Raw genomic sequence first — 23,164 nt, 5'->3', positions numbered from 1 at the left:
ACGCATCTTCAATACATTTGCTTTTTTAACTGTCTTAAGGAGTGGAATGACCATTCTATTTGCTATTTTTTCTTTATGTTTCTTGTAAAAAATCTAATAAAATTAAAGTCTTAAAAAAAACACTGGAAAAATTCTAGAATAACATTTATAAAACAGACTTTTAATCAGCCTCTCATGAATTGCCACTTTACCGTGACACTTTGGGGGTGTCCAAATTCATGGGCTGCATCCTCCTGAGGCCGCATTTGTTGGCCGACGTGCCGAAGGCTGTCCAAATTCGTAGACTCCTCCAAAGGCAGCCGGCAAATGTGTCCTCCTATTCCCAGAATTTGAAGGATGGGTCGAGTGTATCCTTTGTGGCCCACCATATCCCAGAATTCATAGCACGGCCCAGCCAATTCCAGTTTCCCACAATGGCGGCCGCTACTAAGTTTTAATATTACTCTTATTAATCTTTCTGGGTCACAAAATAAACTTTTAACATTAAACTCGATAGCTAGACGGGGCGAGAGCAGCGAACTCCCAGCACATCGTTATCAAACCCCGTGGTCTTTGACTACTCAGGTTAAACATAATATATATAAGTCACTTTGATAACTTAGAAATGTTATTGTCTTTTTTTCAGAATTTGATTTGTTCGTGAGTAAATCAGTTTGGCTGAGATTAAAGTTATAGTTTTCACACAGCTGAACAAACATCAAACGGGAAACTGATTAAACAGAAGTGTGAGATGGTCGAGAACTTACGCCAGTGTCACGTTATATTTTGGATAGAAAGGAGCAGACAGCTGAGTTTAGTAAACCCAGGATTACATAATAACCTAACCTAAACCCCTAACCCTAACCCATATCGTACTGAGAAGAGGCCCCAGGCCAGACCCAGGAAACTGGAGATTCTGGGAAAGCCTCATGTTCCCTCGAATAACCAGGAGGTGGCGGGTGGGAAGGAGGAGGTCTGTGCTTCTCTACTTCAACTGCTGCACCTGTAATCTGACCTCTTTCAGTCAATATTTATACTGCAAGACTGTTTAGAAACACACTAATCAGACAAATCATCTTATTTACTCACCATCATTCAAAAACTTTAAAATAATCTTCAACAATATTTTACCAATAATATGACAGGGTTTGTGTGAGATGTTCATGTGAAGCCTTGAGTAGTGTGAATGCTATATTTGAAATAAAAAAACATTACTAAGATTTTGTTTTATAAATAAAAAGATGTTTGCTCTGCAGGCATATTTTGTGATAATGTAGCTGAATTTTATAATGACACTAGGATATGTTTTAAATATTCAGTGGTACAAATATACAGAAAATCATTAGAATTATTTATTGGAGTACTGTATATTTTTGTATTTGAAAACAAAAAACAATTGTGGCAGAGGTAAAACAGTCAAAACATTTAATTATAGATTTGTTTGTGCTAATACAATATAAACTCTAACAAAATATCTTCTGAAAATTCCAGTTTTTACATCCCGGCCCAAACCAGACATGGGTTCTAAAATCTGTAAACGTGAGTCCATCAGATGATTTGGTCCCGCTCAGCACCTTTTACTTCCTGTCCAAGTTGAAGATTTCTTGGCTTTCCGTGAGAATGAACTCCACAATCTGATTCTGATACACCATGTTGACCGCCATGTTTCCGGCATCCAGTTCAGGCCACATCAACGTTGGACCAAACACGATTCCGATGCCCTGAGTGGACATCAGGTTCTTCCTGGAAAAGGCCAGAACTCTGCAAGAACCAAAAGGAAAATGCAAACGTTAACATGTCCATGTCCATAAATTAGCTAACAAAGCATCAAACAGTGTACTGTGTGCTACCCATCCTGAGTTTATAAATATGACCCCACCCCATCCCAGGGAAATCCAGGTTCTTTTCTGAATATTGATATTAAACTTTTTCAATGTGAAATTATGTAATCCAGAGCCAAAACAAAACTGCTTAACATGTTTAAATCAGTTGCAGCAAATGGCCGCCCCTCCCTTTAACAGGTTTCTTCCTGTTAAAAATTGAGTTTTTCCTTCCCACTGTTGTCAAGTGCTTGTTTATAGGACATTGTCTGATGGATTTTTCTCTGGATTTATATTCTTACAATATAAAAAAAAACCCCTTGAGGTGACTGTTCTTGTCATCAGATCAAAGGTATTCAGTCTTTGATCTGATCATTTTGTCTAAATCAAAGTGCCATATGCCTGATATTGTGATGGTGCCTTTCTGATTGTGTGAACTGTCACAGCACATGTGAGTGAAATTCTTGTGTGCAAGCTTCACAAGCAACAGCGGTGTGCAAAATATAAGAAACATAAGATACAAGCCAAATATAAGGACAGGAATGTAAGAATTATCACTTGTTTGTAAAGTAATATGTGCAGTGGTTTATTCCACAGTATTCCACCTGAACACTGTAAATGCTCCTAACAGGTGAGGTTCAGGTGTGTGTTGGATTACTTGTGCAGGTGGCTGAAGAGAAGCTTCATGGTGTCATGGTTGGGTTTGGGCAGCTGCTGTATCAGTTTCTTCACAGCCTGAACTTTTTGTTTGGGTTCTTTGATCTCTGTTAAAACAAATGACAGCAGTATTAGTTTAACCTTTAGGTTTCTAATTGAAGTTTAAACGTTTTTAAACTTGGGGGGGAGTCTTGTTCAAGCAGTCTGGAGATTCTGTCTAAATACAAGTCTCATTCTTAAAGTGACCTGACCAAGAGCAGCAGAGATTACAGAAATAAAAGACCCATTTTATAAAGTCATCACAAACTGAAGATTTATAACAAAGGCAGGTTTTACTCACTGATGGCCTCCACAAAAGGCTGGAAAAACCTGAATGGAAACAGTGGCTCCGGCAGCTCACGGAAAAACATTTTGAGGGCCCCAGTGACGACGTGGACATCCTCCCACTGACTGTGTTCCAGGTCCAGATCCTCCTCTGTGCGACAACCATGGAAATATTACTGAGCAGAATCTTATGAGAAGAGGTCAGAGCACATTGTTGTACCATTTTCTACATATTGGTTTTTAACTTCGGAGTCTACTTAGGAGGACTTAATACATTTTGATATAAATCATTGGTTAAAGGTCATGCCACAAGTACTATTTTGACGGGTTTGGTTGACTGACTTAGAGGCTTAGCTGTGTATCGAGGTTTAATTTCTTAATAAAATTCTGTTTCATTTTGTAACCTGCATTGTTTGACTCTTTGTTTTAATCCCATAGCTTTGTCAGGGCAATGTAAGACTTACGCTGATTAATTATAACCCATTTTCATAAAGGAAAGGGAAATTAACTACTTTACAGCTACTGTAAAAGCTGCTATTTAGTTGACCTTCATCGACGAGGAAGCGAAGTTTCTGGATTGTGGCCAGGTTTCCACTGACTCTGTAGATCCCGTCAGCTTCCAGACCTGCAAAGAGATACACTTTATTAAAAACCTTAATTTAAGTCTGAGCTCATTCAATAGATCCATATGTACTACTCGTTGCTAGTTGATTGTACTCAAACAGCTTTAGCTTTCAGGAAACAGAAACTAAACATACAGTGGTGTGAAAAAGTGTTTTCCCCCTTCCTGAATTTTTCATATATTTGTCACACTTAAATGGTTAGGATTATCAAAAAAACTTAAATAGACAAAGATAACACAAGTAAACACAAAATGCAGTTTCTCAATGAAGGTGTTTATTACTAAGGGGAAAAGTCCAAACCTACGAAAACTGATTGCCCCTGTAAATGATCCATGGCAGACCTGACGACATTTTTATGCTTATAAGCATCTCTTTATTTCGCATTCTCACGGTTGTTCTCACAAACACATGACTGCAGCTCTAAAGTTGCCAGCCACACACATCACCAACAACAACAGCATTACAGCAGTCCGCACAGCCAGTAAGGCGTGATCTCCTGCAGCAGCACCACAGACCACGCCCCACCACAGTGCCCTAAACCTAATAACTGGTTGGTCCACCATTAGCAGCCTAACTGCAATTAAGTTTGATAACTAGCAATGAATCTTCTACAGCTCTGTGGAGGAATTTTAGCACATCCGAGGTTATTTGAGCATGAACTGGCTTTATAAGGTCTGGGTTCAGGTCAGGACTTTGACTGGGCCACTCCAAATTCTTCATTTTGTTTTTCTTAAGCCACTCAGAGGTGGACTTGCTGCTGTGGTCTGCTGCAGAACCCAAGTGCGCTTCAGTTTGAGGTCACAAACAGATGGCAGCACATTCTTTATACAACAATTCCATGCAGAAGCACTTTTTAACTTTCATAGAGATGCAGAAACTCGACTCTGGCTCATGCATTGGTCAGCATGAATCTGAGTCTTCTTAATTTCCAGATGGAACTCAAGAAGAGGGAAAACACTTTTTTATACCACTGTACCTGTGTTTAGAATCAGAATCAGAATACTTTAGTAATGCCAAAAGAAATCATGTGGTCACAGTTACACACACACAATAACAGTAACAGACTGAACTAAATTAAATAATACAATATATTACAAAGTTTACAAAATAGAAGAAATAATAATATATAATATATACAAGTAGCTCAGTTGTAAATATCCAGAATATTGCAGAGGTGAAATATATATGATTGACGTTTTACTCTGACCTGTAAAACTTTGTTAGTTATTATTTTACTGTAAAGCATGTGCAAAGGGGTGTAACTATTGTACTGTGTACTGTAGATGGCCATGGGCAACCATGATTTCCTGTGTCGTTCATTGGTGCATTATGGGTAATCTCAGTCTCTCACTGAGCGTGCTCCTGTGACTGGCAAGGATGTCAAGGAATGGGTGGGAGAGTGGGTGTCCATATCTTGCACAGTCATGTCTGAGTTTCAGACATGACTGTGTTCAGTAAACGTACCTCGTTTCTCAACGGCATCCACACAGATCCGAACAAACTTTGGTACTGTGGTCCCTTCACGCTCACAGAGACTCGACAGATGGCAGCCAAACACTCGATCTGAGACAGATGTTATAACAATTTGATCAATTAGAATTTTTGTTAACTTAATTATTATATTAAGCACATTTTGAAAGCCAGTTCACTCACAAAAATCATTTTAAGCTTGTGTTAGGGCCAGGGTTAGGTTGTACAACTGAACCTGTAAAGCTTCTGCAAAGGTAACATACTGTATATAAAAACATGATGTTATTTTATTTCTTAAACCTCTCTAGTCTGCCAGCAATACTGGTGAAACAAAATTTATCCAAACTGTTAGTTAAGTTTTAATTTTTAAAGAAGACATTTCTAAAGGAAAGGAAGCAAGCATAAAAACACGATTGGAAAACAAAGCTTCAGAAAAAAGGCCGAAGCAAAACAAGCAGAAACCTTTTATCAGGCCTTTCTCCTGTAGAGTCTTCATGGATGGACGTCTGATGATGAATTTCTTCAGCCTGTTTTTCACTCCATTCTTGTCTGCGCTATCTGAGGCGCTGTGCTTCAGCTTTGAGCTGCCAAACATGTCTACAGAAGAAACAGGTTGAGGTACAGCTTTGAGATACTATGTAAAACTATACTATGATTTGGTGCTGTGTAAATAAAACAGGATTGAATTAAGTTGAATTGAATGTAAAAAGGTTAGGGATTAAAAAAAGCAGAAATTAATTATTTTCAAATCTTATAAACCCATATTTTACTCACAATAGAACAGAAAACACACACATGCGTTCATTTTGAATTAGATGGCAGCAAAACATCAGCTCTTGGGACAGAGCAACAAAAAGCTGGATAAGTAAGTGGTACTAAAAAGAAACAGCTGCAGGAACAATATGCAGCTAATCAGGGTAATTGTATCCAATCACAACAGCGTTTTAATGGATGCAAAAAGATTGTAGCCAATCTTTGTACAGTTTGGGCACAACAGGAGCTCTCAGAAGTGAAAATAGGCAAAGGTTCACCAATCTGCAAAAAACTATGGTGGAATAATATTCAGAATAATGTTTCTCAATGTTAACTTTAAATGATGTCTCTCATCACCCATATTCTGATGGTATGGTTATTAATCAACCAAAGACCCCGACAGACTTTTAATTCATTTGAAAGCCTGATGCTTAGCCTCATCCACCCCAGCTGTAAAACTCAGAAACCAGTCTTACTTGTTATTATCTATCGTCCACCTGGGCCTTACACAGAGTTTCTCTCTGATTTCTCAGACTTTTTATCTGATTTAGTGCTCAGCTCAGATAAAATAATTGTTGTGGGTGATTTTAACATCCATGTAGATGCTAAAAATGACAGCCTCAACATGACATTTAATCTGTTATTAGGCTCAATTGGCTTCTCTCAAACTGTAAAAGAACCCACCCACCACTTTAATCACACTCTAGATCTTGTTTTAACATATGGCATAGAAACTGAACATTTAACAGTGTTTCCTGAAAACCCTCTGCTGTCTGATCATTTCCTGATAACATTTACATTTACAACAGGGGTGTCCAAAGTTTGGCCCGCGGTCCATTTTTAATTGGCCCTCAAGTAATTTTATAAATAGAATAGAGTATGGCCCGCACTTCAACTTTTGCTTGAGTGTATTGAACTTCTTAGTTTTAACACCAGGGGGAGCTGCTGTTGATCAAGGCAGTTGCTCCACCAAAAAGGACAATCACAGAAGAAATTTACCCCCAAGTTACCAAACATGGCAGAACCAAAGAAGCAAAAGGTAGAAAGTGAGTGCAGAAAATTTCAGACACGGTGGGAGAGTGAATATTTCTTCGAAGAATTCAAGGGGACGTGTGTCTGTTTGATCTGCACTGAAACTGTGGCAGTTATGAAAGAGTATAATGTACGACGTCATTATGAAACCAAACATCAGGCCTATGCATCCTGATGCTGAGCGAGAGCAGAAATTAAAGCAAAGGGTAGCTCTCCTGCGGGGTCAGCAACAGTATTTTTTTCGTGCTCAAATTGTCCAGAAAAAGGCTCCAATAGCAGCTATGAGGTTGCCCAACTCATCGCAAGACATGGCAAGCCTTTTTCAGATGAGACCTCATAAAACACGGCCTTGTTAAAGTCACCGAAATAATGTCCCCGGAAAAAGTGCAGGACTTCAACAACGTCAGCATGTCCAGAAATCCAGTTGTGCGACGCACTGAAGACTGTCAGCCAACATTAAACTGCAACTGTCTGATAAAGCTGTGCTTTTGATTTTTACTCCATCGCATGTGATCCGAGCACCGATGCCACAGACGGCGCACAACTGCTAATTGTTTTGCGGGGAGTGGACGAGAGCACGAGCGCTTTAGGTGAGTAAAAATATATTCCACAGTACCCGTGTGTTAATAAGCATGCATGTGCAGGTACACATGCTTCAAATATCAATAATGCGCATCAATTCTGTCACTACCCTGCTTTTGCGCACCACTTTCTTATATGCGTTTTTCTTGTTAACACACAGAGTACACACCGCTGTGCACAGCGCACGCACACGCAAAGTCAGCTGATCTCATCTGATGCAGATCTGCTCCTTGGTCAGGTGACATTTGTCTGGATTTTTGGCACGAGTGGCGTACGATGAGCACCGCGGCTGGATGGCCCGATTTACATACCCAGTGCAGCTGATACTCACCAGAATAATTTACTAAAATTATATGGACTCATGTTATTAAGTCCAGTTCAGTCTGTTAATGTTGATAACCGTTTCAAACGAACGTTAATAGGTGTGTTGCTAAGCCTAAGAACTTAAATAACAAGCTTGAAATGTACCCGTCCCATTTTCCCCTTTATTGTTTTTTCTCTGTGCTGTAAATCTTCTGTCTAAGAAGAAATCTGCTGCTGTTCTGAGAATGAGCTACCAAAGCTTTTTCTGAATAAATCAATAAAGATCCATTTATGGAAAGCTGTGATGAAGGCAGTTTTGTCTTTAATTATATTCAACAATATAACACATTTGACCACTTTTAAGTGATTTTTCTAACTTTAATACACTACAGTTAAGGTTATATACCCAATTTCTAGTAAGTGGCCCAGCCCCTCCTATATTTTTATGTATGTGGCCCTCAGTGAAAAAAGTTTGGACACCCCTGATTTACAATAATTGATTACACAGCAGTGGGGAGTAGACTTCATCACAGTAGATGTCTTTCTGAAAGCACTGTAACTAAGTTTAAGAATATAATCCACCCACTGTTATCATCTTCAATTCAATTCAATTCAATTTTATTTATATAGCGCCAAATCACAACAAAAGTCGCCTCAAGGCGCTTTATATTGTACAGTAGATAGCACAGTAATAAATACAGCACAATAATAATTCAATGGCCTGCACCAACATAGAGCAGAGCAGCTATCTGAACGCTACTCCAACAGAGGTCCATCATCTTGTTAATAATTTTACCTCCTCACTACGTACGACTCTGGATACTGTAGCTCCTGTGAAAACTAAGGCCTCAAATCAGAAGTACCTGACTCCGTGGTATAATTCTCAAACACGTAGCCTAAAGCAGATAACTCGTAAGCTGGAGAGGAAATGGCGTGTCACAAATTTAGACGATCATCATTTAGCCTGGAGAAATAAGAAATAAGAACAACCCCAGGTTTCTCTTCAGCACTGTAGCCACTTCTTCACAAATAACATTTTAAACATTAGAGACAAAATGACCCATAATCATCACACAGATGTAACATTATCTACAGCTACTTTTAGTACCATTGATATTCATTTAGAGTCTTTTTCTGTCATGGTCCGCCATTCCTCGCCAGTCGACCTGCCATATCTGTGTTGTATTTGGATTTGTGTTTTCTACTTCTGGGGCCTGTTCTTCGTACCTCGCTAAGTAAGTTAGCCGGATTTGAATGTTGACGATTTCGCGTGATCTTGGATCGTTCGGTTCTCCGAAGCTCATCTGGGACTTGCTGTCATAGCAACAGATCCGTAAGCGTAAACCTGCTCGGGAGCAGGTTTACTTTATGTAAACAGGATTAGATCGCGGCCTCTCAGGTATGTCCGCTGCATTTATACGAAAGGAACAGCGATATTTCGCCACTGTTTTACCATAAATAAATATTATCAATGTAACTAAAGATAATGCAGCATTTGATTCTTTTATTGATTTCATACAGATACATACAGGTCATTTCAGAAAAAAAGGGAAATGTATTATTAATCATTCTATTACATGTATTTGATCATTCCAGATGTAATTCATATTTTAGAGTAGTAATAGTAAATTACTACGTGCAATCAAGATCAGAGACCACACTACAAAAGCGAAGGTGGATTTGGGAAGTCTGTGGCAGCCATGTCCTGTCCGTTTGTACGCGAGCAACCCATTGCGGAAGGTGCAAGATTGATAAGGAGGGTTTACAGAATTCAGCGTGAGATTGCGGGATAGACGGGATCTTTTAGCTCAGCGCGACAGTGTGCTCATAGAGATATCGATTCTCCGTGAGGGTATTATTTACTTTTCTCTCTCTCTCTCTCTCTCTCGATATATATATATCTCCCAACTTACTGTGCATGCTTCAGTCACCCCTTGCATGGGAACAGGTAAAAGTGATGGAGTGTTATGTCAAACTACACACAAGAAAACCCACAATGTCAATAAATGGCACAGTACGTAAAGGGGTGTGACGAGGGGGTGCAGGACCACCACCTGTCTTTATGTGCTCTGCCCTTTTCTTGGTTGCTGTTATGAACAAACAAACAGATTATTCCAGGGTCTCTTGTCATAGACTAAAAGCAATATAAGTGATAAATATTACCATTCTGTAGAATATTCCTATATTTCACTTTTACTTGTTCCCATGTTCTAGTGGGTCCTGTTGTGGCTCTAATGTGGAAGAGGATATGGTGTAATATAATATAATGTGGTATAATATAATATCACATGATATAATGTAATATCATGGATCACTTACGAGTGTAATTTGTCAGCAACTTTCTGCCAGCCCTCTCTCCTTGCTTTTGCAGCCTTTGCAGTGTTCTCCTGCGTTTTAATTAAACTCTGAAACTCCTGATATCCCAAAATCAAGAGTTCTTGGTCTGCTGCCGTAATACACTGAGTGCGCTCCTTCCACATCTTCGCCGACCAATCACAGGGTTGCCGATCAATGTTTCTACTATCGATGTGTAGCCCCTTTTAAGCCACCCAGTGATCTCAGATTACTTCATCCAGCTGTACTAATCGTCAACAACAGGTGCGTTCGGAGAACCGGATTAGCGAGCTCACGGTTAGCGCGATGATTTGATCTTGGATGTGTCATTTGATCTTGGATGTAGTAAGCGAGGTACGAAGAACAGGCCCCTGGTCTGTGCATGTTTGTGTGTGTGTGGTGGTGTTTGTGTTTTGGTGCAACACCAGGCCTGAAGAGTTTCCCACCTTGGAGTTGGCCACCCCTCTTGACTAATCATGCTATCCTGATGCTGATCAGCCTTGTCAATGGCTCTCTACTTAACAGAGTAGCTGACACTGTATCGTTGAGGAACACAGTCAGTAATCCAGCTCGCCAAGATGAAAGTCTCCCAGGAGATTTACGGGAACATGTGGAGATAGCTAAGCACCATTGTATAGAGATAGAGCTGGGAGTTGTATTTTCACTATGAAGAGAAGTCACTGCATGGTAGCATTCAACTCCAGTGAGTAGGATGCTTTGATTTCCATGAGTGTTAGGATTGATGACAACATGCAGGTAGTATATGGTAAACAGGTCTCCAGTCCTGACAGATCCATGAGGGGCCGACCCCGCGGAACGAAGGCCAGGAAGAGACGAGCCAGCAGAGGAGGAAGAGCAGACCATGCAGCTTGGCCAGGCCCGACTTTTGCTCTCAGACTGCAGGAAACGACATCTGGCTGGTCAGTGTTTTTATTGTGGCAGATAAGGACACTATGCAGACACCTGTCCCACATGGCCAAAAGATCTTGTTTGTCAGTAGCAGTAGGAATGCTGGTGGGCACGATTGAGGACGTCTCCCTACATAGACTGCAGGGTGGCTGTAGCTCAGGTGGCAGAGCAGGTCAGCCACTAATCAGAAGATCGGTGGTTCAATCCCAGACTGCCTCCTGGTTGCATGCTAAATATCCTTGGGCAAGATACTAACCCCATGTTTGCCTACTGGTGGTGGTCAGAGGGCCCGGTGGCGCCAGTGTCCGGCAGCCTCGCCTCTGTCAGTGCGCCCCAGGGCAGCTGTGGCTACAATGTAGCTTGCCATTGCCAGTGTGTGTGAATGACTGAATGTAGTGTAAGGCGCTTTGGGGTCCTTAGGGACTGAGTGAAGCGCTATACAAATGCAGGCCATTTTACCATAGACTCCAGTGTTAGTGTCAGGTTTATATTGGCCTGCAAGTGACGATACCCATCGTCACTTGCAGGCCATTCAGATCTCCTTTTCCGGCAACCATGTTGAAAAGATTAGTTCCTTTCTGTTTGACGACGCTTGTATCCTTCGCTCTCGGTTATCCATGGCTAAATAAACATAAACCCCATACTGACTGGTCCAAGGACTGTATTTGTCATGGTCTCCGTGTCTCCCTGGTTGACCTAGTTTCCAGGCCACATTTTCTTTTGAGTGTCTCTCTCTCTCCCCTCTCCCTTTCCTGTCTCTCACCTGTCTGCCTGGGTGGAGCTCAGCTGGGCTCCCGCCCTTGGCCCATGCAGCTGCTGTGAATCTGCCTGATTACCTGGACTCCTGGTCTGATTTTTAAGCTGAGGGCTCAGAAGGCGTCTTTGCTGGATTGTTGAGTTATTCTCGTCAGTAGAGCTCTGATAATCTGTTTCTTGTGTGATTTCTCAGTTTATTCTAACCACGGTTCTGCTGTGCATAGACTCCTGGACTTGTCCTTATCCCTGGATCTGTTTCCCTGGTAGCGTGACGTGGAGTAGGTGAGAGTGCTAAAGACAAATGCGAGAGGAGCGAACAAGCGGAGTGTGTTTGGACTCTCTTCCCTTTTTCCCTTGGACCACTGAAAGTCCCTGCCCCATACACTGTATATAATTTCACATGGTGTGTTTGTAAATACACTTGTGATTGTAATTCTAGTTCAGCTGGTCTGCGCCCGAGTCCGTGACAGTGTTACCTTAACTTTTTTAAGAGTTGCACAGCTGCTTTCCACCTCCAGTTATGGAGCAGTCATGATAATTTAGATGTGAATCATGTTTTACACACTAATGGTTTCTGTCCCTTTAGCTGCTTACTGCTGCTTTGTATAGATACATATCATTATTCCTCAGACTCACTGATGGATCGTCGGTGTATCGGGTTACGTTGTTTGACACCAGGAGAAGCAGAGCCATATCCAGGCAGGGAGCTGTGTCTGGGCAGGTAGTCTGTGCTGTTTGATCTCCGCAGAGGAAAACCTTCTTTAGTCTGAGCAGAAAAAAGGTACAAGCAATCTCAGGAAGATTATTTTTTATTAATAAGTGATCAATTTGTCTTTTTGAAAAGAAATTCACAAAATGCACAGAAATGATTTATAAATAATGAATTAATGAACAAGGAATAAAATGATGATTTTAAAGGGTGGTGACTTCTTACTGAAGAGTCGACAGTCTTTTTGATGGCGTCGTACCATTTGCTGGCAGTGGAGTTACTGTCAGTCTGGACAAGGTACTCACTTCCTGTGCTTGTTGTAATCTAGAACAGGTAAAAAAAAAACCCCAAAAACATTTAATTTCTGTACCATCTATTTTAAATAACCAGAGAGAATAAGCCATCAGCAGCAGGTAAGTGTTCACCTGGAAGACATTTTTCCTGCTTGATTTCTCAGTATTCCACTCAATGACTGCTCCACACAGCTGAAGCACATCTGCCTTACCTCCTGGTTTCTAAGCACAAAGACAGTAATGTGATAGGTCACACAAGTTAGACATGATAAATATAAGTAGAGATACACTGACAGTAGTGATGAAAGATTTTTATACCAGTCCAGTTTCCTGTTTGTCTTTATAAAACATTAACTGGTCTGAGGTGAGCACAGTCCACACTGAAGACCAGTTCTTCCTCTGCTTCTTACCACTCTCTGAAATTTTAGCCATATTCATGATTTCACCTTTCAAATCCACCTGGAAGCACACAAAAGGGAAATTAAGTGTTCAGCCGTTTTATACATATGCTGTCGAGAGGGGGGGGGGAATCATCACAAACCCGGAAAGACAAACTGAACATGGGACTTTAAATCAAATCTATTTTAAAATAAACAGTGCCTCTAAGGGTTAGCCATGTTTAGTTGTGACAAACTAGTCTGAATGAGCAGACATGAATATTTAATCCATATGTCAACCAAACCAAGATGTCAGTGAACTCTCTGTAGACACCGATAATCAGACTCACTTGTGGGGATCAGAACAAGCCACTTCGAAAGCTTTGGACGTTCCTGGCCTCACCAGTAGTTCCAACCAGATGGCTATCCAAATCTGACATGCAGATTTGGATAGCCATCTGGATGCAAGAGGAATTTCTCTGACTCTGTGGGACTCCATGGCTCCATTAAAACCCAGACAGCCTCGGGCTAAACCTGCGCCTTGGTTTAATGACAGCGCTCATGCTGTTAGGAGGGAATGTCACCCAGCAGAACCCAGGTGGAGAAAGGATAAACTGCATGTATCATTTCAAATTTTCAAAGACTGCTGACATTGCTACCAGAAAACTGTCAAAGAGACAAAAAGGGAATATTTTGAAAATATGATTTCTTCCAACAGTCATAACCCACGTGTGTTATTTAACACCACTGAGTCTGTTCCTAATACTCCACTGAATGCCTGTTTGGAAGTTTCTCCTGATATTTGCAATAATTTTCTGAGGGTTTTTTTTTTTTTTTTTGTCACCTCCAGGGCTCTCATCACAGCTCCAGACTCTGACCCCTCTGTCTCTCTCTTGCACTGCTGTTTTTACTCCATTTGATCTTGTGACGCTCTCCACTTTAGAGGATGTGGTCCGCCATATTAAGCTCACAGGTTCCCCTCGGGATCCTTTTCCTCCACAATTTATTTTTTTGTTATTTTTTTTTTTTTTAAAGACATTTCTCCTAGTACAGGACAGTATGTCCTTTACATTATTAACAGCAGTCTGTCTTCTGGTGTGGTTCCTGCAAATTTCAAACATGCAGTAGTGCAGCCACTGCTTAAGAAACCTGGCCTTGATCACGCAGTCTTAGCCAATTATAGGCCTATTTCCAAGCTGCCTTTACTTTCCAAGGTTTTAGAGAAAACTGTTTTTAGTCAACTTCAGTATTTTCTAGATGATAATGGCATCCTTGAGGTTTTTCAATCAGGTTTTAAAACCCTTCATAGCACAGACTCTGCATTATTAAGGGTTTTTAATGACATTCTTCGGGTATGTGATTTGTTCTGGTCTTGCTTGACCTAACTGCTGTCTTTGACACCGTAGACCATAATATTCTCATTCTTGATTAAATGATGTAGTGGGTATTGGTGGCACTGCACTTAATTGGTTTAGGTCTTATTTGGCCAAGAGAACTGTCTCCGTCAGCCTTCTCGGTTCTGGATCATCTTCTGCTCCTCTGTCATGCAGCGTCCCACAGGGCTCAATTTTAGGGCCACTGCTGTTTTCACTGTATTTATTGCCGCTGGGCTCCATCCTTAGAAGGCATGGGATCTCTTTTCATTGCACATGCTGATGAATGCCAGATCTATTTGCCACTAAAGCAGAAGGATGGCATGTCCATAAAACCTGTTTTGACATGTCTAGATGACATTAAAGCTTGGTTGGCTTTAAACTACTTGACTCATAACAGGAACTTGTAAAAGAGAGCATATAACCCCTGTCCTGGCCTCACTGCATTGGCTGCCTGTGTCTTTTAGAGTTCATTTTAAGATTCTCATGTTTGGTTTTTAAATTCTTTCACAATCTCGCCCCGCCTTACCTCTCTGAGCTTCTTCATCCCCGCACACCTTGTCGGTCTCTCAGGTCAGCTGACCAGCTGCTCCTGGAAGTACTGAGATCCAGGAGGAAGCTCAGAGGGGGCGGGGCCTTTTCTATCATGGCTCCTAACTGATGGAATAACTTGCCCTTGCATGTTAGAGAGGGCCCTTCACTGTCCACTTTTAAAACACGTCTGTGACAGCAATGACGGCCCCGACCACATACTTGCACTCTTTACACACTTTTTATTCCTGATTACTGTATCTACAGCTCCCGGCCACAGCTTTTCAGCTGCATCCCACACACACAACACCCACCCAAGCAAAAAAAAACAAACTTTTCCCATATGGAAAAGAAATAGTAAAAACTTATAAAAGACTTGCATAAGACGTGGCCTACTTCATATAGTGAATCATATAAGGCTTATATGATTTACTCATGAAAGTGGCCACTTTCTCATTACTTTCATATATTGTTTTAGTAAGTATCCAAAACATACAAGTTTCATTTATATAATTTTTATATCTGTTTTCACTCTTGTATGCTTTTCATACAAGTTTCACACAAGACAGATACAAACTTTATAAGATTTATATACATCTTTTCCATATGGGCTGGCACGTTTAATATGCCTAATATGCCTGAGATCGAGCTCAGGTGTGTCAGCCTCCCCCACACGAACCATGACCCGCCACAATGTCTTAAAACCCATTTTTATTCTTTGGCTTTTGTCCTCAATGATACTTAGTTTTTCTTAAAATTAAATTAATTATTAAATAACTATTTCACTTTCTTGTATTTGGATCTTATTTATATATCATGAATTTTTATTATTTAGTTCCAATGTGCAGCACTTGCTTTCTAAATAAAGATGATGATAAAGAAGAAAGGATGCCCAAATTACATTGTGTTTTTAAATACTTACAGTGTAATATAGCAGAAAAACAAAATACCTTTAAGGGCATGGGCCATATTATTTAGTAGCTTTTGTGTACAACGCACACAAAAAAGTAAATTTTTTTTAAAGGCAATTAAACTACAAGCACAAAACCAAAAACACTTTGTATGAAGTTAAAAGTCAAATGCGGAGCCTATCCCAGCTACCATAGGGCAAGAGGCAGGGTACACTCTGGACATGTCGCCAGTCTGTCACAGGGCTAACGCAGAGAGACTGGTGGTGGAATCAAACTCAGGACCTTCTTGCTGTGAGGAAACAGTGCTAATCACTGTGGACGCCACTGTGCTGTCGTTGAAACATTCACTCATTTAATTGGGAAGTAGATTTTTTGTTTTCATAAATGATGACCAATCTGCACTGGGATCAGTTGTTGTGGATCGCAAATAAAAAGCAAAATGACAAAGTAAGATGATCTTACAGAAGAGTGAATGTGTGGGAGTCAGATGTGGAGAGAGGAGATTAAACTGAATCTGTGAAGGAACTTTTCGAAAACAGGAGGAATGTAATGATTATATAGTTTGTAATTACCAGAGGTTCAAATGTAGCAGCTCCTGCTACCACAACATTGTGCTGAGACTGATTCCTGCGATGTCGAGAGATCTGCAAAAGACATGTTCATTAAAACAGAAGCGTCTCCTGCAGGCTGGTGCTTCTTTGTGATTTACGTACAGGTTTCTGAGGAAGGTCGGTCTCCTGCAGCACCATCGACTTGGACTGACTCAGACGGTCTCCGGAGCTCGGAGAGTTTTTAATGCGCATCTGCACGGCTCCCTGTGTCGCTGTGCTGCGCTGTGGAGCCTGAATCACCGGTGGTTTCACGGTACTCTGCAGGTTCGTGATTCTGCACATGAAAAACAAAACAATCATTTTTATCATTTCATAGCTTTACAGTTAGTTTTGATGTCTGTGAATTTATATTTCTATGCTCTTAAACAATCCACTTTAGAGAAAATGTATCATGATATTACATTTTATTTCCCATTAAAATAATGACGAATATTATCTCCAAAAGTTGAATCTGTTCATCTGGACGTAGCGTTTTGTGGGAGAAACGTTTCACTTGGATGAGTGACGAAACGTTTCTCCCACAAAACGCTACGTCCAGATGAACAGATTCAACTTTTGGAGATTTACTTTCCTGGATGATTGAGAATGCATCAAGACGAATATTATGTTTCTCCAGGCAGTATGGGTAACCCTTTTCTCAGGTAAAAACGTACATAGACTGTTCATTCTTTTCATTTGTGTACTTTGGGAAATACTTTGTAGAATTTGTATCCCCCCACTGAAAGTTTATTTTACAATTTATTTAAAAAGTAGCTTTTAAACACCCATTATGCTTAATGTTAAATTAACCATGATTAAATAAAAATACATTTAATAAAATATGTAATATTAGAATCAGTTAAACTTAACTGAAATGGCTCTGTGTCTGCGTCTATTCACCTGTTTACATCCACCCTGACTTCCCATCCACTCCTCCACCTCCTGTTTGTTTAAACTGAGTGACTGAACATTCAGAAGTTCCATCCACAAAAGGATCTGAGGACAGTTTGACTTTTTCCTGTTTGCTTCACTTTAGTTACACAATGTCTGCCTTTCTGCTAGCCAGCTGCAAGGAAACAAGAGCTGAAAAGACTGAGGGTATGTTTGAATAGTACCTCTTCTCTCCTTTTCTAACCAGTTTTCCTCGATCTCAGTGGGAAACAATATAAGGAAAGCTGGGTAGGAAAATTAACCAGGACTTAGAACAAGAAAAGGGTGTATCCGGTTATATTTAACTGGCAGTGTCAGCAGCTTTTGGCATGGAATGAAAAACACACTGTTACTTGACATTTACAGTTCTGTTGCTGGTTTACATGAATGCCTGGACGGTGTATTTATTTAAATTATAGAACAGCATTTTTCCACTTCTAAAGATGTTAATAAGGGAAACATTGAAGCTCTTTTTCTTAGTATCTGGAGAATTCAAGTAGTTCTTATCGCTGTCATGCAGATACTTCCAGGCCTAACCATCAACAAACATGATTCTGGTGACAGAATTTTACCACGTGTCAGGTGTGTAAACAACCATTTTCTTTTATTTATATACTGCCAAATCACAACCAGTGGCGTGTCCAGCGGGGTGGGCTGGGGGGGCATGGGCCACCCCCCCCACCCCAGGTGCCACCCCGAAGCTAAAACAATAAAATTCAATCAAATATCAAATGTACGATTATGTTTTCACAGTGAAGCTCAGATATCCGAGTGTAAGTGAATGCAGCATCGGCTTCTGCACTATGAGCATCACGTTAGCAAAGGAAGGAGAGCCAAGCACTAAAGAGGCACTGCAGAAAACAATTTTTCGGCGAAAGAAAATGAGGAGAGAATAAATGTCCTGGTAAGTAATATTAAGTTTGTTGAGTTTAGTAAACTTCGGTGAAATTAGAATACCAAGGAAAAAATAACACTTAAAGAATTATTGCAACGTCAAATATTTCAGACAGTAGGCTACTGGGGGGAATTAGTATAAGAGTTATGAGTTATAAGATATAATCCAAGTCGTAGGATTGCTGTATGGAGCTGCAGATTTGGTTGCAGGTTAACATAGCTGGACTGGCCATCGGGCATACCGGGCATTTGCCCGGTGGGCTGATGACTTTTTTTTTTTTTTTTTTGTAACAGCATGAACAATGAGAGGTGGTGGATTGGCCAGATGCTGGCCGATGTGTAAAAATAACTCAGTTGTTTGGTGGTGGCTAAGGCTGAGCTTCCACAGAGGCCAGCAGGTGGATGAGGGAAGGGGAGGCCAGAGGAGGAGAGACCCGAGGCGGCCGCCGGTCCGAGTGTCAGGTGAACTGAACTTCAGGTAAGAAGTTATGACCTGCAGTCTATCTGGGTCAGATATAAACCAAGTTTAGGTGGAGTTTATTTTCGTTATGCTGACTTTTTACAGTCAGTTACAATAACTCGTACTGCGTACTAGCTAGCATGACGGAGTTTATATACAGCTGGGTGGGTGCTGTGATGTTACTGATGTTGAACTTTATGTTATTCATAAGGTTAGTTAGTAGAGTTGCTAACGGCGCGTAGAAAATACTACGCGTTTCGTATTGAGCTGAGAAGAGACACAGTTTGTCCCATACTTAAGCTAGAATGGAAAAAAGACACAAAGCTGGAGTTATTCTGTGTCTTTGCTGCACAGCTGCCTCTTCTTCTCTCATTCTCCCCCCTCCCTCTCCTGTTGCTACTTCAATCATGAAACTGATCAATGATCAGCTGATCGGCTTTTCTCTTGTTTGTTTATCGCCCACTTTGCGCCAGAAAGAGGAAACCAGCGGACGTCGCGCTAAACAACAGCAGCACGTTTAAGCTTGATCAGCTGTTGTTAGAATTTATTTAATATTAATTTCTAGTATCAGCTGATGTTTGCTGGAGCCACAGCCGTAAAAGCTGCTGGTAATGATGTCGGTTTGGATATGTAGTGAGAGGGAAACATGAAGATGAAACCAGGAGATGTCCTTACTGAATCATCAGAGCTGAACAGGTGATGGAGAAACAGGTTTACCTTTTAGGTGACATGAATGAGTTGAAGGGAAGTAATGAACTGTTTCTGAGAGACAAATAACACCAGGATCCTTTTCTATGTAGCTCAGCGGTCCCCAACCTTTTTTGCCTCACGGACCGGTTTATGCCCGACAATATTTTCACGGACCGGCCTTTAAGGTGTCGCGGATGAATACAACAAAATAAAACTAGTACCGGTACCGAAAAAAAGAAGATTTATTCATAACACACGTGAAAAGACCCAGGAAAACCGAGTTAACGATAAAAACGATAACAAAACAACGCTGAAAACTGATAAAAACCCTGAAAACCATACATTTCACACCTGAGCCTCAACTCTCGCGGCCCGGTACCAAACGACTCGCGGACCGGTACCGGTCCGAGGCCCGGGGGTTGGGGACCGCTGATGTAGCTGACAGCTGGTAACTGTGCAGGGGCGGGTCTAGCAAAGTTTTGCCAGGGGGCCAGGTAGGGCATTAACAGGGAAAGGGGGGCACAAAGAAATACTTTTCTTTCTTATTCTCATTTAAAATATCTAGGTTTTATTAAATAATTATCTGACTCTTGCGAACAAAGTTTTTATCTGACGTAAAATTTATAGACATCATACATATACCAACAAGACCGTGTACATCACTGTCACAACAGTGTTTGTTTTCATTCAAAGGCTTTATGGCTTTAATACCTGGTGGGCCGGTCTCTGGTCAAAATGCCCGGGCCGATTTTTTGTCCCAGTCCAGCCCTGCAGGTTAATACTGGCAGTGTCACCATGCCAGCTGACTGTATTTCATCATCAGCCAGTGTTGTTCTTTATACATCAGTATTACCAAAGTTTACCATAAGGCAGCATAGAAAGATGGCGCCGCCATTGCGTGCAATAGGTCGGCAGCCTTATGAAATTTCCCCCTTGTGGGACTAATAAAGGTATAATAAAGGTATATCAAAGTATTTACTTGCTTTCAGGTTTCATTCAAATGTTAGTCTTTTCATTTGTTTCCCCACTTTTTTCCTGTTTCAAAATCAAACACCAGTTTGTGAGAAGATTATCTTCTTTTTTTAATAGGCAGATAAAGTTTTGCATTGGCTAATTTGCCAATTGTATGTTAAAAATGTTCATAGTTTAATATTCAAAAATGTTTTTGCCTAAAACATATGTGCACTACATGTCAGTAAAAATACTATGCAAATATTGCTGTCCTTGAATGCTGAGTAAACACTGACAAAGCACTGATTGTATCTCTTGTGCTTTATCAACGCAGTATCTAAAAACTTTGCACCGTAGTGGTTAAAATCTCATTCTAATAAGAGTTAAAAGCGCATTCGGTTATTCGGTTTATAGGGTTATTGAATTATGGTTAACGGTTGGTAGAATTTTTTTTAACATTATCTGCCAATTACATCTGCCACCCTTCTCCAAATCTGTGCCCCTACCTGGCCCCCCAACAAAAATTTTCTAGACACGCCACTGATCACAACAACAGTTCCCTCAAAAGTCAAAGTGGAGGGAGGAGGAGAGAGAGAGATTTTTATTTCAAACATGGAAATATAACTGAAATAAGAGAAAAGAAAAAAAAGCACAACTTAAAAAACATCAAGTTTTCATGTAAATCTCTATGTCCACACAATGTGTGTGCTGGAAAAGAGTAGGATGAATTTTACACTTTTCCTGGAGAATACAATGGAAAAACAATCAACAACATTAAAAAACAGCATTTCTTGAAATCCCTAGTCACATCTTTTTTCAACAGTTTTAATGGAAAGTTCGGTGTACATCAGAGGTTGAGCGGTATCATGAAAATGTCAAAGTACCATCTCGTAACACTTTGGTCTTCCTCCTAAAATGTGGTTAATCAAATAATTTTAAAAAAGACGGCAGGGCTGGAGAATGTGGGGTTATAGAAAGAAGCTGATGGTTTGTATGTACTTCCTGAACTCTTAGTGTGCAATATTACATTTAAATATATTGTTGAAATGTCTGATTAGTTTGTTAGAAAATGCAAATAAAAACATTAAACACTCTGATCGTTTTGTTTTTTATGACGTTGACATATGTTTGAATCATCCCTCGTGTCTGCAGTTCTGTGGGTTTGAGCTGTTTCAGTAACTGACTGTGACATAAAACCACATCATAAAAACAGCACACTTAAAAATATGATCAGGTCTCAGAACTGACAACATGAGAAGTGAAGCCTCATTAACCGGAAACAAAATGAAACCCTCCAAACAACGGAAGCTGGACCGTCAGTCATGCATGAAGTCTTACTATCATAACCTCATAGTCTGAATCAGAGAGTGTTACAATGTTTCCTTAACTTGAGATGAGATTAGTCTAAAAAAATAAGCAAATGAGATCTTTATGCTCATTTAGGGTTATTCCTATTATTATTGGCCTATTTTTAATTTCAGCCAGAAGTGAGCGGAGGCCTACAGAAAGTAAACAAATGTGAACCCCAGTAACGCAGTGGTGAGACCTGCAGACACACACCAAACCAAACCAATCACAGAGACAACAGAATAATGAGATTTCATATTTAAAATGTACTCACCTTGTACCCGCCATCTCTGTATGTCTCAGATCACAAAAGAAGAGACGCAGGGAGGCCTAACTGTCAGAGGAAGTAAAAAGCATCACGTGGTTTCTTCAAACCAGACGTCTCAAACTACAACTGCTGCAACCTCCCCATTTCCTGAAAACAAACCTCACTCTCGTTAGACCAGACACGGGCAGTTTCTCACTTCTGTCAGTGCTGGTGTTCAAACATTACAGATGGTCTGACTTTATTTACCCTGGATTTATAAACCTATTACTCAGAACAGCTAATTAGGAACCTAATCAGATTATTTTGATTATTTCAAGGCTTTCTTGGCCTGTTGTTGTGTTAGTACATAGTAAATTTATTATTTTAGAAATATTATTCCACCTAAATATCTAATTTATAAGATATAAGTGACTTATATGTAATTAATATGCTTATATACTATAATATAACATGTTTAATAACAGTAGCTTTATACATTGCAAACGATATATTCACCATTTTAAAATAAATATTACACCAACTGCACACAAGATATCAAGGAGCTGTTGATGGCTCATGGCATGGTTTTGGCATCATTTGGAATTTCTAAATAAATGATTAACAAAGTGTTTAGATATTATCCATAATGTCAATAATGATGGTGAAATGGGCTAACTGTGTGTTAGCACAGGTTTTATTAATATTTATTTCATGCTGTAGTTAAGCTTGAGACATTCAGACAGGACCCAGCTGCTAGTTCAGTATTTAGAGTTAGCTGATCTAAAATGAGTTTATACAACAGGAAAAGGAAACAGACAAATCACAAAGATACAAAACATTTAATATAATATAATGAATGTCTTTTTATAATCTTAAACTGACATGTGTAGTAGCTGTATTAAACATATTATTTCAATAAGGAAAGATCATTAGAAACAACTGAACATGTTTTAATGATATGCAGAATTCAATTTGAGGTATTTGGCAGTTAGCCCCCCCTGTTGTCACAGCGACGCGACGAAGGCTGTCCAAATTCGTAGACTCCTCCGAATGTAGCCAACAAATGTGTCCTCCTTTGCCCCAAATTTGAAGGATGGGTCGGGTGTGTCCTTCGTGGCCCACCATATCCCAGAATTCATAGCACGGCCCAGCCAATTCCAGCTTTCAACAATGGCGCCGCTACTAAGTTTTAATATTACTCTTATTACTCTTTCTGGGTCACATAATAAACTTTTAACATATTTTCAGGCGAGAATGTCCGATATCTGCTCAGTTTAACAAGATATCACATATTTAAAGTAAATCGGTTTGGCTGAGAT

At 40.2% G+C, this 23,164-nt stretch overlaps 1 protein-coding gene across 1 annotated transcript; it reads right to left on the bottom strand.

The window, feature by feature from the left end:
• Nucleotides 1-1,318: 1,318 nt before the first annotated feature.
• Nucleotides 1,319-22,006, bottom strand: arhgap15 (Rho GTPase activating protein 15). The gene is made up of 13 exons (XM_031735464.2): nt 21,873-22,006; nt 16,450-16,621; nt 16,309-16,380; nt 12,863-13,003; nt 12,677-12,766; nt 12,477-12,575; nt 12,179-12,308; nt 5,336-5,470; nt 4,868-4,966; nt 3,328-3,405; nt 2,797-2,931; nt 2,458-2,563; nt 1,319-1,740 (listed from the first exon to the last, which is right to left on the bottom strand). Exons 1-13 carry the CDS (start codon nt 21,884-21,886, stop codon nt 1,557-1,559), a joined length of 1,455 nt encoding a protein of 484 aa, XP_031591324.1. The 5' UTR covers nt 21,887-22,006; the 3' UTR covers nt 1,319-1,556.
• Between the last annotated feature and the right edge of the window lie 1,158 nt (nt 22,007-23,164).

Source organism: Oreochromis aureus, linkage group 16 (assembly GCF_013358895.1).
Source record: "Oreochromis aureus strain Israel breed Guangdong linkage group 16, ZZ_aureus, whole genome shotgun sequence".
In the NCBI taxonomy this organism is placed as follows: domain Eukaryota; kingdom Metazoa; phylum Chordata; class Actinopteri; order Cichliformes; family Cichlidae; genus Oreochromis; species Oreochromis aureus.
Note: the sequence above shows the minus strand (reverse complement) of the source record. Positions and strands in the feature narration are given on the sequence as shown.